The sequence below is a fragment of the Paroedura picta genome, chromosome 11 (assembly GCF_049243985.1).
Source record: "Paroedura picta isolate Pp20150507F chromosome 11, Ppicta_v3.0, whole genome shotgun sequence".
NCBI lineage: Eukaryota > Metazoa > Chordata > Lepidosauria > Squamata > Gekkonidae > Paroedura > Paroedura picta.
The window spans coordinates 31791686-31815135 of record NC_135379.1 but is presented as its reverse complement, the minus strand read 5'-3'; the positions used below and the strand labels follow the sequence as shown (position 1 = coordinate 31815135).

Here is a 23450-nt window from a genome sequence, read left to right as displayed (position 1 = left end):
CTGAACTAATATCATCAATAAACCTGCTAGTCAAAGACAGATACACTAGTAGTCATTGACCTGAAAGTTCACCGCATGCGAGCCCACACTGATCACAGCCCTTACTGATCTGGGGCTGTCGGTTAGTACTTGTATCTAAGAAGGACGATAATAATGCATAACAAAATATTAAAAATGAGTATGCTGTTACAGATTGGTTTTAAAGAAGATTCCCAGGTCTGCCAATGTTGAAGACTTGAAGGCAAATTTTAGCTACAAATGCTGAGGAGTCATGTGCTTTATACAAACAATTTATTCCGTCCTTTTTTTAAACCTAGACCTTATACCATCCAATGTAAAGAATCCTTACCTGGAAATAAACTCCATTTGACATACCTCAGTGGGATTTACAACAGGTCTGCTTAAGATGGTACTCAACGTCACCATTTAAAACAAGAGGTTGTGCCATTGATTGCAACTGTATCAAACAGGATAGATGCAAATAGGGTAAACTATCTTATGCTAACTGAAATCAGTCTCAAAAAACTGTACTGTGACCCAGATACACAAAACAAAACCTTGCCTGTTCACTCAACCTTACCAGATGGCCCAGAGAGTTTGAGAAAACAGGAGGGGGGAACTTAAGGAGTAGAGCTAAGCAGCTGCCCAAGGGGCATCCTGGGACTTTAGTCAAGCTACCATGGCATGAACCAAAAGCAAACATGATAGTGGATTACATTATTATCTATTCCATTTTACCCTCACAACAACCCAGTTAAGGTAGTTAATATGAAAGCATGTTATTGGCCCAAAGTCACCCAACAAGCTTCTATAGCAGGGTGGGAGGGGGGGAATTCTGATGTGGATCTCCCAATTTCTTGTCTCACATTCTAACCACTACACCACACAAGCTTCCATACCTGAAGACCCAGAGCAGCATTGTCTGGGAGGGAGATGAGCTCAGTTATTGAAAGCTTAGATTCCAAACTAAATCCCCCCCCCCCCCGCTTGCATCCAATCACACAATTGCTGTGATGGAATGGCATTTCTATTTGTGAATGAGATGGCAGTGATTTTCACTAATTCCACATGCTCACTCCAACAATACGACATTACATTTTTTTACATGGATAAAATGCTTTGATTTGAGGCAGGAGAGAACAACGAGATAAATCCACTGTTGCCATCTGGCAAGGCTATAAATACTGGGCAAAGGCTTCAACCGCATGATGGCACATTTAAAGTTTCATGTCACTGACCTTCCTACATTAAACCGATCCATTTCTTGTTCTCAAATGAAAACTGCTGTCTTACTTAGGACAAATCCTCCCTGCTCTTGTTGAGCAGGCAGACATATATTTGAACCTGCATGCATCAATGCTTGGTTCCTTCACTCTCCGTTTTCCTATTATAATGAATTTGGAGAGTGGATCCAAATATTAAATCTGTTTCTCACTAAAATTTATATTAACATACATGTATCCTTGGCTGCTTCAAACATCTCTCATTATCCATTATATGAAACAAACTAATTCATTCTGGTCTCTTAAACAGATAATCCAGTGGTTCTCAACCTGAAGATCAGGACCCCTTTGGGGGGGTCAAACGACCCTTTCACAGGGGTCGTGGCAGGGCGAGCAGCTTGGCCTGGGGGGCGGCTCCGCCACTGTTGCCACTTCTCCTGAAGGCGCCAGCCAATTTATATACAATTTATAACTAATTTATGTACAGTCATGAACAGTGGATCTTCACACCATTGGTCAGTTTCAATTTAATCTCTGTGAAAGAACACTTGCATAATTTTATCGTTGGGGGTCACCACAACATGAGGAACTATATTAAAGGGTTGCGCCATTAGGAAGATTGAGAACCACTGAGATAATCACACCTGATTTAGGACACTAAGTCTCTCTCTGTCCCAACTCCCTTTCCCCCTCCCCCTCTTCTATGTTCCTGATAAATATGAGGGAAAGTATTTTCTTTTCACTACATTTGAGGAAGTAAGCTTTGTGACTCATGAAAGCGCATGTTGAGATTATCTTGCTAGCCTTTAAATTGCCAGTCGACTGTTTTTGCCTTTACAATTGATTCTGTACAGCCCATTATTCCCAATTTAAAAAAATTACATACATTCTCAAGTATTCAAGATTTGAATGATTTTCCCACTTAATACAAGATCCCCTTAAAATACAACTGAATAGTGTTGCTCCCATGATTTTGAGTTTCTCAGTTTGCAAGGAATGATATCTCAGGTAAGAGCTGCTAAGCAACATTCAAAAGCACAGATCAATTGTCACAGTGCAATCCTAACAACACTCTCCTGGGAATAAGCCCCACCAAACAAACCTCAGTAGATCTGTTTAGGATTGCTCTCCAAATCACTCTGTTAAGACATTTTGCCCAAATCCAATGGAGTACACATAGTACATGTATGAAATCAATGCTGAACTAAACTCCTCCCTCTAAAAAAATCTGCCAATATTTTTGTTTATAAAAAAGAGTTCCACCCTTTAAGAATGCTGTAACCATAGCTGGTCTCATTGTTGGCTGTTAGTGCAACATGCACTTTAATATGTAGAATTCTCATCACCAAAAGTCACTCCTGTGTTCCAGCTGAACACAGCAGACCAGAAACACGAAGCCTCATGTTTCATGTTCTATTACCTTGAGTGATGATGTCCTAACTAGGGCGATATAATGCTTCAAAGAGCTGTGACTGGTTGCAGACTTAGGTAGAGTCTGCACGGAGCTTTTATTGCAATCCTAGGTCGATTCAGTCCCTGCTGTCTACACAGAATGCAATTTCCGTTTTGATTTTGGGTGATTTAAATTTTCCCTCTGCAACAAGCATGATTGATCTGGAGTGACCCTACCTTTATCCTGCAATATCCTGGAGTGGTTTTAACCCTCAATATTTGAAGAAATTGAGAAAGCACGAGAAATCATGCGGAGCTCTGGCTGCTTCAAATTTGTTGCTGACCTCCGTGGTAGAGAAGCCCTGATTAGCCAGGACTGGCTCCGTGGTAGAGAAGCCCTGACTGGGCAAGGCTGTAAGCTTGCCTTAAAGGGGAATCTCTAATTTCTCTCAGCAGAAGCTCTAGAAACCTAAACTTCTCTCAGTAGAGATTTGCCTCTTGGTTTTTTTTCTCCCTCTTCTGCTGTCTCCAATCCTCTCCCCCCTCCCCTTGTTCAAGAAAAGAAAGAGGCTCCGGCTGTGCTTGGCTCCCCCCTCCCCTTCTGAACTTCCCTAACCATGTGCAGAAGACTTTTCAGTTTCAATGTGGGGCAGGGGCGGGAGAGGAAGACCCGAGTTCAAATCGATCTGGATTCAGCAGGATCCACAACGGAATAAGCAAAGTGAGTGCAGATTCAGTTTGCTAATGTTCCTATGGCTGTGTAGGCACTCCATTTCAACTCGATACTTCTGCCCGTATTGTTGCTGGTTTAATGCTATGCTGGGGTCAATCTGTAGGCTAAAGGACGCTTAGGATATAGACTATGCTCTGTTGCTCCTTTAGCATAGGCAGGCACTGCCCAGTTCTGATCTTTATACTCATGCAACTGCATCAATATTAGGTTTATATTGACATGGCATCAGCAGGACACTATGCTGTTGTATCTCTGCATGATAACAGCATGGAGTTTATTTGACACTCTAAACAGTTTACAGACTGCCTTTTAGATTGCTGCACTAGTGAATTTTATAGAAATTTAAAGAAATGTCTAAAGAAGAGAAATGAGGCTTATGTCACATTACTTTTTACAAAACACAGAGATTAACCTCCCTGTCAAAAAAGATGTGCATTTGATATACCAACATTTTTTGTTTATGAATTATGAATCCAATGCGTAGCAGAGCCTCCTGAACTGTTTCTGAGGTCCAAAAGATACTCATGCTACTATTAAAACATACAAAGTTCATACCCAAATGCTGGGAAGTTCATATTGATACACTCAGTCAAGCTTGCTTTCCAAAAAACAAACAAAGGAGTACCAGGAAAGTGTTTCCAGATTATTTTCTGCACACCAACAGGTTGTTAGAACCTGTTCTGAGAAAAATGAGAGGGGAGAGAGTACATTACAAAACAACCAAGAATGGTACTTCAAATGGATAAGCTACCTGTACATATTAATTCTGTATTGTGGCCCCTTCTGTAGAATGGCTAGCATGAAGTAGTTTCTGTTATTCTGCAAACTGTGTAAAACAGAATTGTTAAGGACTGGGGAGTAGATTTTTATAACAGGAAATACTTCTGTTTATTATATGTATCGTACAAATCTTGCTCTTACTGCATTTTCTATTTTGTACTTCCATTTTGTGCATTGTTTGATATATCATATCTGATATAATTTTGCATCGTTTTTAATTTTTGTAATCCTACTTGTTTTGATGTTTATTGGATGTTTCCCACTAGGTAACTGCACTGTTTTACATTACCCATCCTTCCAAGGGGGAAAAATGTAATCTGCCTTGAGTCCCAGTGAGAAAGGCAAGCTATAAAGTTATTTTATACAAAAGTCTTCCTAAATCAGTTGACCAAGAAGCATACTTTTATTAACATCTTAGTAATACTGATGTCACACACCATCTTGTGGTGAAATGAGGTATCCCAATAATTTTTCACAAGTAGAAATATTAGATCCATCAGTACACATGAACCTCCCTTACACTGAATCAGACCATTGGACTATAAAGTTCAGTACTGTTTACTTAGCCATATCTAAACCCATTAAAATAATTGGGTTTTAGGACCAGAATGTAAAATGATAAAGTATATAAGAAGGCACCCATCCGGTAATAACTACAGCACCAAGATATCATTTTTAGAATATAGAAGTTGCAACACAAGACAAAATTGTCACTTTCTTAGTGGAAATAAAATCCTTATTTAAGACATTATAATTTATGTACAAACAGTAGTGATGTTGTTATGTATTTTCTATTGCCTAAAATATACAAATCTCAGGTACAAAGCTTACTGGGTAGACTTAGAGTAAGTCACGATTTATCAGAATACTTTGTGAGGTTGTTATGAGGATACAATGGAACAATCCCATGTATGTTGCTGTGGAAAATAAAAACAGGATTGATCATAAAGACTGCCTCAAAGAATAGCAGCTTTTAGGAAACTGATTTCCTTGTGTAGACATAATCACTCAGAATAATTTTCCCAGCACAGGCATCCTCATCCGTCTATAAATTGCCATGGATCCAGATTCGTGATTACTGTGATTAGAACTTTCACTTCCTGAAAGGAAAGGCCTATCACTGCCTGAAACTTGGTATTAAAGAGGCCTAAGGATATGGCAGGCAACTCAACTCAGAGCATCAAGAATGTAAGTATGCATAGCGTAGCATATTTAGGTATTCTAATTCTATGAACTGAATAAAACATCCTACAGCATTAAAACAAATCAATATTTAGTGCTTTTCAGTTACTCCACTGCTTTTACCCTTGTCAGGAACTAATAGACAAGTATGCATATTTTTAGTGAAAATGTTGTCTGTACATTTTTCCTGTCATCACCCCAAGAGCAATAAACTTATTTTCCAGGAAAACTGAACATCCAGGCATGATATTTAGAATGTTCTCAATGGTGCTAGGCCCTAAAATTTCACATACCCCACACAATATTGTTTTAACAATCCTGACTGTGAGCATATATTCGTCATAGGTGTTAGGGAGTAATTAAATCACAGCAAGATATCTTAACTATAAAACCAGAAGCTCTAGCACTTAATCTAGAACAGCGGTGACCACTCTAAATGCTAAACATCTAGTTCAACAGATGACATAGCACTATTCCCTTGCACACTAGGCCACTTTAGCAGAGTCTTTAATCTACTTACTATACAAGATTGCTTACTAAAAAACTAATACCATCACATTCAGTGTACTTTATTCACAGGTGTGTACAAGGCTAATTTCCATTAATCTTCAGCAACAAACAAGGGAGGTATTACCATAGCTAGGCCTTCATTCATTCATGGTATTCCCAGTTGCAATGTATGGCTGCAAAAGTTGGGACCATAAGGAAGGCTGAGCGTCAAAGAATTGAGGCTTTTGAACTCTGGTGCTGGAGAAGACTCTTGCAAGTCCCTTGGACTGCAAGGCGAACAGGTCAGTCCTAGAGATCAGCCCTGACTGCTCCTTAGAAGGCCAGATCCTGAAGATGAAACTCAAATACCTTGGCCACCTCATGAGAAGGAAGGACTCCCTGGAGAAGAGCCTATTGCTGGGAGCGATTGAGGACAAAAGAAGAAGGGGATGACAGAGAATGAGGTGGCTGGATGGAATCACTGAAGCAGTCGGTGCAAATTTAAATGGACTCCGGGGAATGGTAGAGGACAGGAAGGCCTGGAGGATCATTGTCCATGGGGTCGCGATGGGCCGGACACGACTTCGCACCTAACAACAACAAGGCCTTCATTGGGCAGCCCAGAACTGGCACATGTTGCTGATGCCACTTCATATAACCATTGTTGTGGTTGTGCCTCTCCCTTATAGCACATTGCTTTGTGCTACACACATGCACTCTGTAGCCAGATTCACAGCTGAGTATTTATTACTACTTCTGTAGCAGACCTTCTACTATTCTATAACCCTTTTCTTGAGAAAAAGAAGGGATAGTTAATGACTGAACTCTTGACTGAACACACAAAAAAATCAAATGAGGGACAACAACCCAATCCATCATGGCACCAGTGAATAAATCTTTTGCTAAGAGTCATTAAGATAAGGGAAGGTAGAACGGCCTTAAAAGAAAACTGCAACCCTCGAGGAATTTACTTCCAGCCAATTACTTAATTTCAACCTACAAACCCTTAAAAAAAATTATCTTGGCCTTCTGAGCTCCCTGTTAGAAAGGGCTGGCCTCCAAGGCCGGTGGCCGCCCCCGCCCCCTTAAAAGACACAAGCGCCGTCCTTCAGGCCCTCCACGCAACAAGAGCTGGGTGTGGCGAACCCTCTGCTGATAATCGCCTATGGGCGGGGTCTCGCCACCTCTCTATTATTAAGGCAGCGGCTGAGGCTGTTACTTGGCCGCGCTGGGGGTGCTTTTGGGGGAGGGGTGGGAAGTTGGTGAGTTAGTTTTAATTTTCCTTTAATAACCACGCGACTCAAATCAGTTTTAAGGCATTTAAGCTCTGCCTAAAAGTGTGGCAAGATGGTAAGTTGCCCAATGGAATATATCTCTATGTATTTTAAAGGTGGGGAGACTGGGTGTGTGTGTGGGGGGAGAGGTCTAGTTTTCACTCTAGGACTTAATTCTAGGGGGGGAGGATTTCTGTTTAGGGTGTGAAAGAACGCTGAGGGGGGGATGGGGGGATTTGGGCTTTCCTTTGGACGGAAGCAGGTGAGGGACGGGGCGAGTGGCTTCATGAAATGAAAGGGAATTAGGGGGGGTGGCGGGGGGTGCGTTATAAATGGGTTTGTAAACCCGAACGAAACCTGATAGAAACGTGGGCTTAAAAAAAGGAGCGAAGGCACGCCAGGGCAGGCGGTTAATCGGTCACCGAAGGCTCGTTGTGATCCGACTGCGAGGAAAAGGCGGGAAGTGGTTACAATGAGGTCGCCAAGAAATGCGGGGCGAAGGCGAGGGTTGCTCGCTCCCCTCTGGCCAGGGAAGGGAGGAGTAGGGTGGCCAGATCCCATTGGAGAAACTCCTGGAGATTTGGGGATGGAGCCTAGGGGGGGGGGGGATAAGGACCTTCCGTGGGGAGCAATGCCATCGAAGCATCCTTTCAGGCCAAGGGGACCTGATCTCTTCAGTCTGGGGACGAGGCGTAATTTCAGGGGCTCTCCGGGTCCCGCCTGGAGGCTGCCCCCCCCCCCGGGGGAGGCGCAGGTTGCGGTGGTTTGGCCGAGCTTGTTGGGAAATTCCCTGGCACCATTTTGTCGCGCGGTAACGAACGAACGATCGATCGATCATTCGAGAGGAAGCGCCGCGGCGCGTTCAGCGGACCCCCGACATATGGGGTCGTCCTCCCTCCCACCGCGCCCCAGGCCGCCATCCCTTCCCCTCGAAAGGATGCCACGACGGTTGTGTACGGTTTCGCAACCTGTTTATGCGTCTTGGAGGGGAGCAAGGGCAGAGTCACAGAGTTGTCCTTCTGTAAGTAGGGTGAAGCCAGTGGATTTAGAAGGCCGCCCGTCCCCGCTTTAGGATAGGTAATATAACACGGACTAGTTGGGTCGCGGGTAGGTATAAAAGTTACGTTGAAAGAACGCGGTTCCCAGAAAGCACAAGTTGAAGATGGAATGTACCGTTATGAGGAAATGGTATTAAGACTTCTGTGAGTTTTCTGTTTGGTGATCTTGGAGTCTTCATAGCATGCTGGTGTAGCTTAGACTAGAGGTTGAGGTTTTAAAGCTCTCTGCACTTGACTGGCTTTTTCTTTGGACCCTCGATTAACACTCTTTGTCTAAACTATCACCGCCCCCTTTCCACTTGAACGTTAAAGACGGATATGTATAGAATACAGCTCCTTCATACCCTGCCCCTCCCCTCAGGTTCCCCCCCCCCAGGTTGTTTTTATTCCTTTTGGGGGAGAGAACAATTGCCTTGTGAAAAGAGATGGACAGTATAAGTTTGCCACTGTAAAACCATACGAAACAACTAAGAATCTAAACTTATTGTGGTCAGGCTCTTGAAAATCAGGATCCTAAAGTTGCAAGGTTTTATAGCAGTACTAACTAAAGTCATGGTCTTAGTTTAGAGCCTTCATGTTGGGTTGTAGTCAAAGATGGCCATGGAGGATAAAGGTTTTTATAAAAGTCCATTATGTTCAGGGTAAGATGTGTTCCTTGGTCTCTGATGCAACCAGTATAACTTGAAATTAGAGCTTGCAATGGTCATTGTTGTGGGTCTTCATGTTATAAACAAGATTATACTATAAATAAGAATATAGAAAAAATGGGAATTTGGTTTAATCCAGCATAAGCAGCATGAAAGTGAGATGAAAATGCCATCTCTTTAGTTTGGGGACGAGGCGTCTACCGCTTATGCTAGAACTATGAAAATAGTTTTGGAGGAAGACCATTACATAATGTAATAATTATAATTGTATAATAAGACAAGAATAACTAATAACATAAAATGTGTTTTGCAGTCTGTTGCAAATCAAGACACACAGAGTCTTTCCAGAGATGAAAATGTTCAGTTGCCTGCAACAAGCCAAGGTTATGTTTTACCTGAAGGGAAAATCATGCCAAATACTATTTTTGTTGGAGGAATAGATATACGGGTATGTAATTGTTTCAAAGTAGTGTGTGTTTGTAGGGTCCTGTACTTGGTTTATTTAGATTTATAACATTTTATTCTGAAGGCAGGCTTTTTACAATAAAAGAGCATTATCTTCCTGTATATTGTCTAAGTTATTTGAGTCTCCCCATACCTGCCTTATATAATGGATGGAACAGTGTCACTAAAATGAAAAAACCCTTCAGAATATCTATCTATAATCTAATATAACTAATCAGTGAGGCTGATATACTGGGGATTAAAAAAAATTCAAATCATTGCAAAAGTACAATTTTTGAAAATATAATAAGAAGCTAATTTTTCACTCAGTAAAAGTACTAACCCAGTCTTTCAACATAAGATGCCAGCTTCTGTGATTGGTAGTAGCTTGTTTCCTATCTGATGGACCTGAGGTTGCTTACTAGTCTCTCAAACAATTTGTTGATACAGTTAATAGATTTTGATGTAATTTCTTAACACAAGGGTAGGTACCTTTCCATCCCGAGTACCCAAAGCCCTGCAGCATCGACTTCTGAAGGTGTGTGTCAGAAAACAAGGAAGGGGGAGCTGAGCTCCAGTGATACTTTCAGTACCTGAGGGTGGTTGCCTTGGTCCCTGGAGTGGGTTAGTCCTGTATGCTGTGGTGTCCCATTGTACAGCATATGTGCTGGGGGAGAGCCAACCCTTTGTATATTCTTAATTGATTATTGTATTATTTCAACTTTGTTATAATACATGCAGAAAAAACATTTTAATTTCTATTGCTTGGATAGAAAACCAGAATTTAGCAGTGCTAGGAGTAGATGAATTGGTTTATTTACTTGGAGAGCAATATTTGTTGGAATATTCATATTTTAATAGATGATGCTTTTCAATTTTATTAATCTTACCCTAGATGGATGAGACAGAAATTCGGAGCTTCTTTGCGCGGTATGGCACTGTCAAAGAAGTGAAAATAATCACGGATAGAACTGGTGTGTCCAAGGGGTGAGCAGAATGTTGGTTTAAACTATCTTTTTAATTTTATTTTTTTAAGGCCAACCAAAATAGCCCAGTCCTGTATGCTTTTGATTTCTCCAGGAGGATTTCCCCCCCCCCTTTACCAAGAATCACAGTGGTTACTTGATTTTTTTTATAGAATGTGATAATACAAGGAGTTGATTAAGATGCCAACATAACATGTTTTCTATTAATGTTTTCATTTGCAGTAGGTTGGAAGATACTAGTATACAAAACAGTATTAACTGCTTTATAAGGATGCAGTAGTAGTAGTAGTAATAATATAGCCCAACTGTTCTTGAACCAAGAAATCAAACAGTTCTCTCTCAGCCTTGAGACACTATCTGCAATTTAGGGCTATTTTATGTAATAAAAAGGTATCTGCACTTTTGCTTTAAAATTACTGTTAAATAGTATTAAGAGCTATATGAAATGTAAAGTGCAATCACAAGCACACTTTTCTTTTTTCTTTGGAAAACTTGTTTATGTAGTTGCTTCACTATCAGCATACTGAAGTTAACATTTTTAATTTCTTGTTTTTATCCCTGCCTTCTCTACTGCATTATACGATACACCACACATCGGACGCTGCATAGGCTTTTTATTACACATTCCTAATGTGTTATTTAAACTTGGACTGGCAATTTATTGTTAAAGGATCATATTTAATCCAGTACTTTTGCATTGCTCAAACACAGGTCAGTTTTCACATTATAGTATTTATTTGATTTGTCACCCACCACTCCCATAAAATGACTCGTGGGTAACATCATAAAATCCCACAGTAAAATCCCCATAAAATGTCACAGTATACAATATACATTTCAACCAGTGAAAAATAGATGTAACCCCCTCAACTGTTTCAACAGACTGCCCTCATTGTATCTCAGAAGGTCGAATAGAAGTAGCCTTATGTACCTGTTAACTTTGGGAGAGGCCCCATCTATCTTAATTACACTGGCCGCAACACTTGGTGGAAGAGCTCCATCTTGCAGGCCCTATGGAAAGGTTGAGACTTAAAATGACACCTGTGGACATGATGTCTTGGTACTAAAGAAGGAACTGAGGCCATATCTTAAGTCTTTTACAGTGGTATGGCTTCTTCATAGACAGAAGTGTGAAGTTTAATTTTTCAGCTTATTCTTCATTGCTCTTCTGATAGATCTAGGTAGGTGTTTATGCTGGTCCTAGAAGTACATGTTCATTGGTAAGTTCTCACTAAGCTGGTACTTGCTTAATTTTGGAGATGGTTATTCTAGTTTAGTTAGATAAAACACATGGATGCATATCCTCGATCTGTAGAAATTTAAACACAGTGTGCCTTGACAAAAGAAATTTAGTGCTTTTACTTCTGACTACGTTTCTTTATCTAATACAAATTGACTTTCAGTTGGTATCATCATGCTTTTATTGTTAGCTTCTATGAAACGATACAGTGAAGTAAGTATTGAAACTAATGGCTGAAAGTTAAACCTTGGAGAAGTTCAAACTAAAAATGTATCGGATTGGTGTACCTGTTTTATATATAACTGCCTATCAGCTACCTTGAGTGACCAGTGGAGCCAAAAAAGTAGGATATGCATGCAAATTAATATCAGTTGTAAAAGACTTGAGGGAGAAATAGGAGAGGGGCTACAGGAAAGTTTCTATTCTGTATCTTTAACTTGGAATTTATGAGCTGCCTTGGATGGCAAAGAAAGGCAGGGTATAAACACAATAAACCAATTAAGGCAACTGGATGTAAAAAAGATACAAAATTTTGAGGTTAGTATTTGGCATTTTGAGAACCAACATTTTTCTGTTATGATAAACCAGTGGTTCTCAACCGCTCTGAGTTGCCGGTTTTCAACAGCGGCGCAGCGGGGTCAGTGTGCGCATGTGCACAGGCAGGATGCACGTGCAAGCATGTGAATGCGCGCGCAGGTGCAAAATGGCCAGGTGGCATGGAGGTGGCCATTGCCATGGCTCCGCTGCCGCCTGCCCGCTGCTGTGGCAACCAACCTAGGGACCCCCCAGAAGGGGCCAAGCGACCCCAAATGGGATCCCGACCCACAGGTTGAGAACCACTGCAGTGAACTCAAGATGATGCATATGCATGCATGTATGCGCACAACCTCCCAAAAGTTTAGGGATATATTTTAGTATGGGCTGCTTTAGGGAGTTTTATTGTATTATCGCTATCTTTGTTGTATTTTATGCTATTAGCGGTATTTTTGGTATTAATGTATTTTTAACTGATGTTTTTACTTGAGGTTTTACAGTGTTACTGTAAACCGCTGTGAACCAGTTTGCTGGTAACGGCATGATACAAATGGAATAAATAAACTAGGGCAACTGCTTTGAACAGGAATTCCATAATGATGTGCCCAACTCGCTTTGAAGCAGAACTTATCAAATGGGCAAGCTCATACAGGAGTAGTAGATGGTCCTTCCTTCCAATATATTGGTTTCAAATAAATGAGCATCTGAACTAACTAGCAGTTTCTAGTGTTCCTAGCACCAAATAATGATTCTGCTGCATATCAATTAAAACTTCTATACAGTCTTCAAAGCCCTGTGCAGGTAACATTGCAGTAATATAGACTGCATGTGATCAGTGCATGGATAATTTTGGACTGGCTTACTTCTCTTCAGGAAGGCGGTGTTTTGAATCTAGTTAAAGATTTGATGTGCTACATCTCCATATGTAGGCACAGATCTGAAAGCATATCCACCATGCTGTCCTGCTTCTTTAAAGGAAATACAATTATCCAAAAGTCATCTATCCCTGATCAGCAGTATCAGTCAACAGCATTTCAGTCTAGTTTAAATGAAATCTCATTTGGGCTGTGTATGTTAATGTGTCCCTATGTTTTGAAGTCCACTGGCATAGCTGTCCTAGTATGTAACTAGTGGAACTCAATTCTTTAACATGTTAATCTTGGGTTGCCTTTGCAGGTATGGATTTGTATCATTTTTGGACAACGTTGATGTACAAAAAATTGTAGAAGTAAGTTAATTTTACATGTAGTGATTACATCTAGATCTAAATTCAGTTGCTGTCTTATATGGGAAATGTATAACAAGAGTTCATCTGCATAAGCCTTGGATAAAGCACTGCATTAGAGTAGGGACTTCTTAGATAGTTAATGGATACATTTCAGGTTGAGTGACTACTTTTCTGAAACAATGCTTAATTGCTTTGCTTGCCAAAATGAGTATTCAATTGTCAGATCCTTCTATCTTCTTGCCCTGTGTTTAGGCTGCTACCTGGTAAAGTGATAATTCAGAGCTTGTCTGGCTGTGTAGAAGTTGTTACCAAATATCAAGGAATGAAACCTTAAACCATTATATCGCAAAAGATGATTTATTGATGCATTTATTTATTTATTATATTTATATACCACCCTCCCTGAAGGTTCAGATCACCCTTGAAATAAGGCTTGTGAATACACCTAGCAAAGATAATTGTGCTGGGGGAAAGAAGCCTGAGTAAGCTTCACTCACCGCCTTGCTAGATTTCCTGCTGCATACTTTTTAAATTGAAAAATTGTTTGGTAATTTATATTATTCATTTATCTATATAACATCCTTCTTTTTGGCTCATTTTAAGAATACTAATTTGAGATTTTGTGACTTGTACCCACACTTTTTAATGATTATTTTGCCTGTATTTTATTTGAGTTACGTGTGTGTGTGTGTGTGTGTGCATTTGGCCTGTATTAGTAATAGCTTAACTCTCTAACTTTTATTAATACTCCTTAAAATTTCAGGTCTTAACAAAAAATGCTAATGGGTAATGTGCCAGGTTAACTGGAGCTACGAGTGGTTTCAAAAGCAAATCCAGGTAGCTGTGGCAGGAAAGTGCTGTAGTTTGTCGGTACTTTAAACCCCATTAGTAAAAAATTAAATATTAGTCTTATAAAACAGACTTGCTCACCCATGCTTCTTTTCTAGTCGCAAATAAATTTCCATGGGAAGAAACTCAAGCTAGGACCTGCAATAAGAAAACACCCGAATTTATGTACGTACTATTACTTTTGATAGTCTCTATGAAAATGTCTTAACATTATTAAGACTAATGTCTTATCTCTAAAACATTAAATACTTTAAACTTTGAGAATGGTGTATAGTCTAGTGGCATTTCTATTAGTGCTAGCTGTAGCTTCTATAGAAGTGGGAATTTTTTTCTGTGCTAGCACTGCTGATTTAAAGTAGCTTAAAGATTGTATTTTGAAAAGATACGAAGGCTTTGTCAACCTTTTCTCTCTCTCAAGGTACCTATCATGTACAGTCTAGACCAGTACTTATTAATTCACCCACACCCCAGTTCCACAGTGTTTGGAGTAACCAAGAGACATATATGCAGCATCCAGCTGTGATGAGCCCTGTAACACAATATGTTCAGGTAAGACTTTCCTGTTGGGATACTCAAATGGGTAGCTGTGTTGATCTGAGAGAGCACAACAAAATTTGAGTTCAAAGCATGTTTAAGGCCAACAAAGATTTATTCAAGGCATGAGCTTTTGTACTTAGATAGCATTCTGTGGTTAAATGTTGAGATCTTTGTTACTTCAGATGCTTATGTTAAATGGTTATCAGTTGGATTAGAAGTTTCACCTGGTTGGAGCTTTGTAACCTGTGATGCCTTTTACTGCTTTCTTCCCTGAATAAATTGATATATGTAGGTCTAACAATCATTGTTTATGCAGAAGTATGGGGTGCTTATATAATGGGACTTCTCTCTGGCTTGCTCAGAATGTATTTCAATTCAGGATTACCTCATAGTTGTGCATTTCAGGTCTGATAACACAGTAGTAGAACCAGTAGAAGTATTCACTGTTCTCCCCCTCCCCACATTCTACTAATTTAATATCAATAAAAGCCAGCCCCAGAGGTGTAAATTCTTTTTCAAATGCGCATAAGCGCTGATTGTATAAGATGAGAATATAACATCACTGTATACCAGACATCAAGAACACCTTTGGCACTTTTCAAAGCCCAACGTGAAACTGAGTAATAAAGCAAGTGAGAAGACACAAGACTAATCTCTTAGGAATATTGATTTTAAGGATAAAACAGACTTGGATGATCGTTGTATATGGTTCCTCTTGGAAGCAATATCTACATTCACTTTAGCCTTGGGAAGCCTGGTTTCCTATCTCTTTGCCAAATTCCCTTTCCTTTTGTCTGTTTAGCCTTGCTAGTTTGGCTGTAAGCCTGCTGGCAGGATCCTCTGCCTTTGTGTATGCTGCTGTATATTTTAGGCATTTCTACATTGAATGGTAACCTTGAAGTACAGATGCAGCATACTCCTGTTGCTGCTTCCTAATCTCGGGACAGACTAGTACACTTAATAGCTATCTGGATCTTTGGGATATTTCTTCGTAACAGCCTTGTGTAAATTGTTGCATCAAATGAATGTTGAAACTGAAATATACCCTGACTTTCCTTGCGACCCAAGCCTGTGGCCTTAGACTATGAGGAAGGATCTCAAGGAGGCTGCTGACTCCATGCCAAAGGCTGGGGACTCAAAAGTGGCATAGAGATAGCCCCCTGGGGACTAGAAGGTGGATGATGCAGAGTGCTGTGGGAGTCACAAGGGGCCGGCGTGTCCTAGTGGTGAGACTGCTCCAGTCCCTGAAAAATCCCTAGCTGCAGGGCTGAACCCTTGCAGGGAGCCAAGACCACCCCAGGAGTGGGGGAGCTCAAAGGGGCCAGGTAAAGCACCCCACACGTGGGTACAAGAGAAAGTGTGTGGTGGGGTAGAAGGCCCCCGCCTTCTACCCCACCACACACTGTGAATCAACATCCGCCATAATGGTGGCACCTACCCCTCCCATCATGGTGCTGGTGGTAGCTTCCAACATAGCGTCCCCTATGGATGGTGGTTTGGGCAGACCCTGTCCAGGCAATTGTGCCTCTGGATGCCCAGGTGATACTGACACCTACAAGCCAACTAGCTTGTCATACAGTCAAGCAGCGCAAAGGTTTTTTGCACAGCTGGCAGGCCAGGGAGCACTTGTGATGGCTGCCTCCACCAGCTGCTCAGTTTGTCCCACCACTTCCAACAGAGGGAGAAATTGTGATGGCTGCTCCCATCAGCTGCCCAGCTTTTGCACCACCTCTAGGACAGAGCAATTGTGATGGCCACACCCATCTACTTACAGTTTTTCCTACCACTTCCTGGACAGGGAACAACCACAATGGCTGCTCCTGTGCCTCAGCCCTTCCCAGGGACCTTCCTGCATGTTTAGGGCAGCAGGGCACAACTTTTCACAGGCTGTTGGTGGCAACCCTAGGGGGGGACATGGTCCTTCCAGCCAATGTGGGGGGCACCCCCCCCCTCTTTTCTACTGGGAACAATGCAAACAACTCGTTCTGTGTGGGGGTGGGGAGATAAAGGAGCCTAGGGCATAGACCCCTGAGGTGGGGGGAAGGCATTCCCTTTCAAGGCCGATATGGAACCCCTCCCCCCAAGGAAGGAAAGTGCAACACTCCATCTGTGAGGCCTGCCGTTTGTGCGTCAATCTCCAGAAGGGAGGCAGGAGAAAACTCACTGTTGCTACACTGCATTGCTAGCCAATCTGTTATGTCAGGAGATCAGGGCCCCAGCTTCAATGGCTCCCTTGTTAGATCTGACTTCAGACATGGTGGATGGAATCTTCTGCCAGGTTATACCACATGGAGCGTTCGCCATGCTTACTGAGCTAGGTCCTGACTACTACAATGTACCTGGCTCCTGCTGATCTTTCAGAGGGCCTGGCACTGCTGGACATTAAGGATATGGATGAAAGGATATTTTGGGATCCTTCACAACTTCAAAGCATCTCATCCTTCCCTGTCACAACAAGCAGGCAATGATATCTGAATGGGTTATGTCACGGGGACAGCACCTCCCTTGCATCTGTGGCAATTAATATTTATTTATCCAGGAGGACCATGAATAATCTACATGTTTTAGTCCCTTACAATGTGGTGTATTTGCACTTCCTTATCCACCCAGCATCATGCAAGTACTAACACTGTCTCCACCTCCAGTGTCCCGCCCTTGCACCCACCTCCCTTTTCCCAGGGATGAGATTTTTTAAAGCGAACTGCCTGGAGCAACGAATAAGTATTCAAGCATGCAGGCAAAGCTAAAAATATTTTTTCCCAAAGTTGTGACATAAAGCATGCCCCTCTAAAGTTCCTCCCACCCAATCAGGAATGAGATTAGGGCGGTATCGGCGCCAACTTGCTGATGCCCAAGTGCCGCTGGCCACCCACTAGCGGCTGCGGCCAAGCAGAGGACCGCCAGTTGCAAGGCTGCCGTGCTGCCCGCCGGTCCATGACATCAGTACTGAGCCGGCAGCACAACGTAGATGGCAGCACAACCCATTCACCACTAACGCTTGCTGCATTTGCAGAAGCAGCGGGCTTTTTTACTAGTTCTGTGTATAAAGTATACAGTGTAAATTGATGGAAGTGATTTGATATATTTAATATATGATAGGTATTTGTATATTTAAAGTCTAGCCTTCCTCTTTCCAGTTATTGTTGATATAAGCATATTTTTTGAATCTGCTATAACTAATTCCTGACCCTTTAAACTCATGAGTTGACTTGATACATTCTTTCGACATATTGTTCAGTATGCCTTACTTTTGCAGCTGTATGCACTACTGCATTTTTCATCTCATTTCTGTGCCAAATCTGGCTTATGTGGATGTTAGACACATACTTGTAGATGATTGGTCCATGAGCCCAGCATCTTACAGGCAGCAATATTGTCTTTGCTAGCTTTCAAACAAGGCAGTTTTAAAAAGTTTTGTTAAATTTTGGGGTGAAGCTTGTTGAAAAGATATTTGTTTGTTTGTTTTTTAGGCATATCCTTATGGTTCGCCAACTTTACTAATTCAACAGCAAGTTCCTGTAGGATATCAGCCAACTTACAATTACCAGGTTGGTATGAAGATGTCAGTTCTACAGTATATTTTATCCTGTTCTTCTTCCAAGGAGTTCAAGATGGTATAGATGTTTTTTGCTTCCCTGTTTTATCACAGGAGCCATGTAAGGTTTATGCTAGCAGAGAATGACTAGCCTTGAGTCACCTAACAAATGTCATGGCAGAAGGGATTAACTCTAGATACCCTAGATATGAGTTTGGTGCTACAGCTTGCTGCACTGTACTGGGATCTAAATGTAGAAGCTAAACTTTAAATTAGAACCTTGCTTAACTGCAGTACACAAATTTACTTTGTAATTGTCAGAACTTGTGAATAGATTTAGATGTACTTATTCATGGCTGTTGGCATAAACAGAGAGAAAAAATGGTCCTAGTTATTTGACACAATGGGTTTATAGTGATTGAACTTACTGGTTCACTGCTGGTATAGTTTGTCTATGGGACATGGTAAATGCAACAATGCCTAAATCTGACTTCCATAGTGCTATTTGGATTATAGTACTCAATCTGTTACTTGTTTCCTTTTTCACTGAAGAGGTGAACGCTGCCACATACGCTCAATTCTGTTCATGACATTCTTGCATTAATTTTATTAAATTGTGTACATTCAGACTTCTTGGAAAAATAGCTTTTTCATACATGTATTATTTTGAATGTGTCTAGCATTTTAAGTTACTTGAATACTTTCCTCTGCAGAAAGTAGAGCCAGTTTGGTGTAGTGATTAGGAGTGCAGACTTCTAATCTGGTGAGCTGGGTTTGATTCTGCATTCCCCCACATGCAGCCAGCTGGGCTCGCCACAGCACTGATAAAACTTCTGAACGAGCAGTGATATCAGGACTCTCTCTCAGCCTCACCCACCTCACTGGGTGTCTGTTGTGGGGAAAGGGAAGGCGACTGTAAAGCCGCTTTGAGACTCCTTCGGGTAGAGAAAAAGCAGCATATAAGAACCAACTCTTCTTCAGATTGCTACATGCTAACTTGCAACTTTTGGTTTTTTAAGGTTCCACCCCAGTGGCCTCCTGGAGAGCCAAGAAGTTACATTGTGCCTCCGGTAAGAGGACAGTATTTTTATATATATATGTATATATATATATAAAAGCTTAATTGCCAATCTAAACTGAGTTAATATACTAAAGCAGTGGTCCCCAACCTTTTTATCACCGGGGACCGCTCAATGCTTGACAATTTTACTGAGGCCCGGTGGGGGGGGGGTAGTTTACTCCTCTACTCTCCACCACTGCCCTAACGCTCTCTGATCGCTATGGTAATGTTTAAACATCCCTTCAAAATAAGATACAGACACGCCACAACAATGAACATAAGGAACATTTTATTTTCATGGACATTTTAACTCATGACGATGACAAATCAATGGGAACCCTGAGCTTGTTTCTCTGCAACAAGATAGTCCCATCTGGGAGTGATGGGAGACAATGACACCCGGGGGGGGGGGGGGGGAGACGGCGTCCTTCGCGGCCCACCTCCAATTAGTCAACGGACCACATGGGGTCCGTGGCCCACAGATTGGGGATCGCTATACTAAAGGACTACCCAAATAGTGATTTTGTATAGTAAAATACTTTCTGTTTGGAATAAGGAACTAAGTACTGGAAAATGGCAGTAAAAGAATGACTGCTACCCGCTCATTTCAGTAGCATGTGCCCAAAACAACTTGGACATTCAGGATAAGCTAGTTCAGGAAAAATGGCTTTGAATCAGCTTGGGGAAAGCCTGAGAAACTTTTTAAAAGTAGAAATGCACACTTTGGTAAGCTGGAAAGTAAATGATCTCCTTATTGGAAGACCCTAATGTTTGAAAAATGCATTTAAGTTGCATTGAGGTACAAGCCACAAGTTTGTTGCAAGGCCTTGTATCCTTGCCCTGCTGGCCCTTCCTTGAGCTAATTTTTTACTCCCCCCCCACACTTTCCTACCCATAAGAAGGTTGCTGTTCCTCTCCAGTTGGTGCTTTGGCTCTGGGTCAAGTACTATAGAAACATATAGTTTCCTGCCACCTTGCCATTATTCTCCTATTCCTTCTCTCTTTCACCTGAGCCAGCCTCTGGCTCTCATTGCCTTTTTTTCACTAGCATGGACCTTGTTTGGAGTGAACTTCCTTGAACCAACATATGTCCAATGTCCTGGACCTATATAAGTGAGAGGAGAAAGCTTATTTAGAATGTGACTTGATCTAAATGGGAAGGAAAAGGCACTTGCTCCTTTTTATTTCATATTATTGCTCCATCTGAAGTTGCTGTGAGTTGTCTACCTTAATTGAAAGTTCAGATCACTCCTGTAGTCCCCTGGCTGGCAATGTAGTCTAAACTTCAAATTTGTATTCTCATTTCTTCCAAAATACAAATTTTAATTGTTAAATATTTTCATGGAAAATGCACAGAGTGGAAAATGACTACCCTTATTTGTTGAACCCCGGTAGTCTCCCAGACCCTGCTCTAGCCCTACCCATTTTAAAGTGGCTACCTACTATATAGAAATAGACTTCCTTCAGTCTTCAGAGTAACAGTAGCCAGCATATAGAATACCTGTTCACACCTATTTTTTACTTTTCATAGGCTTATACCACAGTTAATTATGGTGGTGAAATGGATCCCGGAACTGACCAAGGAGATTATTCTATGGCTGATACAACCCAATCATGTGCAAACAGTCCACAAAAGGTACACCTAACCACTTCTAAGATTCTCTTTACATTGCAACTATGTAAGAGACCTTCTTGCTGGTATGGGGCTGGAACACAGAAAGGGAAGGAAGCTGAGAGTGTGGAAGAAGTTTTTTACACACACACATATACAGCTCCTCTTCTGTATTGTGGATTCATGGTCAGTTGTGAGTGTCTGTTTCTGATGCTGGAAGCCTCAGGTTAGAGGACAACTTGTACTGTTACTGACTTCCTGTTATACAAGGAAGCTGCGTGTCTTTAAGTGGATGAACATTTGACATAGTATATTGCCGAAGGATCTGGTTGCTCAGAAAATCAGGCTTCAGTGAACTATGGTAGGAAGATGTGGAGGTTTTTGAAGATCCTATTTGAGCTTGTTGCATCAGACAAGGTAGCTCTGGATTAAAGAACAAACTAAGTGATATGGAATTATAACACTAGATTATAACACTAGATCCTTACCCTGATGTCTCAGACCTTGGGAACAAATACTTCATATATCTGTCTGGGAGACCTGTTTTCCTGGGACTCTTGAAATTGTAGGCTACATACATTTGGTCTTTGGGTATCTGCAGAAGACGGGTTACATTGTTATTCCAATTTCCCATATATTGAACCGAGAATGTTGACATTACATAACTAAAGACTAAAGATAACTTTAAAATAAATTCTGTAGACACCAAACTCTTGCAATAAAGGGCTTTTGTAGCACATGAAGTGTAGGTTATTGACCATAAGCTAACAAAACTTAAATATTTTAGAAATCTGTGGACCGAAGCATACAGACAGTGGTGTCTTGTCTGTGTAATCCAGACAACCGCTTGAGGAACAATATTGTAACACAGGAGGACTACCTTAAGGTATGAATAAGACTGCAAGTTCTTAGGAGCTAGGTAATAGTCACAGCACAATTAAAACCATATTGTTTCTAACTAACTCACTTTAAGCAGGTCTGAAGAGGTGGTGCAGATTTTTTAATAGTGGTTAATAGTTTTACCTACAAGATTACTTGCTAAGGCCCTTCAATATTGGTAGTATCTCAATTCCAAAGACAGTACTGAGTATAATAGAATTCGTGCAACGAAGACACATAATATGAATGACTCCTTTTATATCCTTAATGGTTGCATTATAATTTGTAATTCAAATGCTTGCACAGAGGGCAGCTATTTTGATGATTGCCATGATCAGGTTCACCTGTCATCTCAAGCAACACCATGATTGCACTGGTGAATTAGAGATTTCCTTTAAACACTTCAAACCATTGATTGAAAGAGAAACTTGCTGTTTCTCCTCCTTGTATAATGGTCCCTGTTATATAATTTCTTTCTTTGTGCAAGTTATCTGTTCAACCTTTATAACCCTCTGAAACAAGAGGTTAACTTCTAGGGGCATTGATTTGAAGGGAAATTATGTTTTGATGTATTTTAATATTTTTCTCTAGGAGAAGAGGACTCATAATTTCCGGCGAAGTCGAGCTGTACTTAAAAGTGTTTGACTCTTACAGAAGACCTGAAGTATTGCTGTGGTACCTGCCATCTTGTAATTATAACCTGGAAGTCATAGCAAGCAGAAAATGCTTGATAATTATGTAGCCTTATTAGCAGAAGTTGCTTCAAGTTGAAGTTTGTTTGAAGTTGTGTGTTATCTATTTCTAGATGTATGTTTTATCTTGTTGAGAATTTTGTGTTCTATTTAAAAAAAAATCTAATGGTTCGAGTTCATACTGTTGGCTTTGTGTTTATATTTAACATAATATTTTACTGCATGTTGGTACTTATCTATTTCTTACATTTTAACTTTTTACTAAACTGACTACTACTAACTACTAAGAGTTCTTGCCAAAGGTGGTTGTTTTAAAACGACTTGAATCAGTGGAATAGACCTCAGTTGCATTTCAATTAGTGCCTTAAGTACATACTTGGTACATTTGCCAATTCAATCAGTGGGGACTTTGTTCAGTAATTCGGTAGTCTTAGAGTTGGATCAAGTGATCTGTTGGTGCAAAGACTGTGAATCTGTCCTTTGTTTCCCTTCCTTCCTCCTAGTCCTTTGATGGACAGTTTATTCCAAGGCAAGGCATAGGTAGATGAATAACTGCATGGGTAGAAGCTGCAGTGAGGAGAAGGAAGGAATGAAACCATTCTTTTTTTTTCTACCTCTTCCATAAGTGAGATTGATATCTTATTCCTTCCACTTCAGCCTCATGACCCTCTAATCCACATATGTCCCATGTATCAACTTTTCATGGTAGGGAAGGAGACTTAGGAAAGAACTGGGGGCAGCAGTATCTTCCACTGATAGATGACTTGATTGAACCCTTAGTTTAGATGTACACTATCCCTTTTTGAGATCTGATGGTTTAAAAATGTATTCATGGATGTAACTAGCAGTATATTAATTATTCTTGGTGAATTACACTTTTTATATTGAACCAACTTAGCTAATATCTGTGTCTTAATTGTGGAGTATCAACGTGTGATTTCTTGTGTGTGTTTTGTTTAAATTGGTCAACTTTAAATCAGAGAACATAGAAGGAACTGTTTAATTATGGAGACTTTAGTTTTGTATCAATAGAATTCAAAAAAATAAACTTATTTTCAGTGTTTTTTTTCCCCAGA

The 23450-nt window shown here is 40.8% G+C and overlaps 1 protein-coding gene and 1 long non-coding RNA gene across 6 annotated transcripts in view; one reads left to right on the top strand and one right to left on the bottom strand.

Annotated features, from left to right (window-relative positions):
* The window catches only part of LOC143820676 (uncharacterized), a 13521-nt gene extending 5650 nt beyond the window's left edge, over positions 1 to 7871 (bottom strand). Inside the window, exon 1 of one of the 3 annotated variants that reach the window (XR_013225455.1) lies at positions 7690 to 7871. This is a non-coding gene — a long non-coding RNA (uncharacterized LOC143820676). Of the gene's footprint in view, positions 1 to 5944; positions 6249 to 6803; positions 6906 to 7689 lie in introns of those variants that run through there. The other 2 variants (XR_013225457.1, XR_013225456.1) reach the window with 2 other exon arrangements.
* On the top strand, positions 7007 to 23450 carry DAZL (deleted in azoospermia like). 3 transcript variants are annotated; one of them, XM_077303753.1, is made up of 11 exons: positions 7007 to 7149; positions 9092 to 9226; positions 10118 to 10209; positions 13159 to 13210; positions 14158 to 14224; positions 14478 to 14608; positions 18067 to 18144; positions 19151 to 19201; positions 20723 to 20827; positions 21591 to 21689; positions 22274 to 23450. In XM_077303753.1, the coding sequence occupies exons 1-11, from the start codon at positions 7147 to 7149 to the stop codon at positions 22325 to 22327; spliced, it is 867 nt and encodes a 288-aa protein (XP_077159868.1). In that variant the 5' UTR covers positions 7007 to 7146; the 3' UTR covers positions 22328 to 23450. The 3 variants fall into 3 exon arrangements, with proteins under 3 accessions (XP_077159868.1, XP_077159867.1, XP_077159866.1); XM_077303751.1 differs by lacking the exon at positions 7007 to 7149 and adding an exon at positions 7936 to 8094; XM_077303752.1 differs by lacking the exons at positions 7007 to 7149; positions 21591 to 21689 and adding an exon at positions 7934 to 8094.

Coding starts and splice junctions, on each gene's coding strand:
- DAZL (XM_077303751.1), top strand. CDS start 7,954: ATGGGGTCGTCCTCCCTCCCACCGCGCCCCAGGCCGCCATCCCTTCCC. Junction 10,210..13,158: donor AGAACTGGTGTGTCCAAGGG/GTGAGCAGAATG, acceptor TTGCCTTTGCAG/GTATGGATTTGTATCATTTT. Junction 14,609..18,066: donor CTGTAACACAATATGTTCAG/GTAAGACTTTCC, acceptor TTTGTTTTTTAG/GCATATCCTTATGGTTCGCC.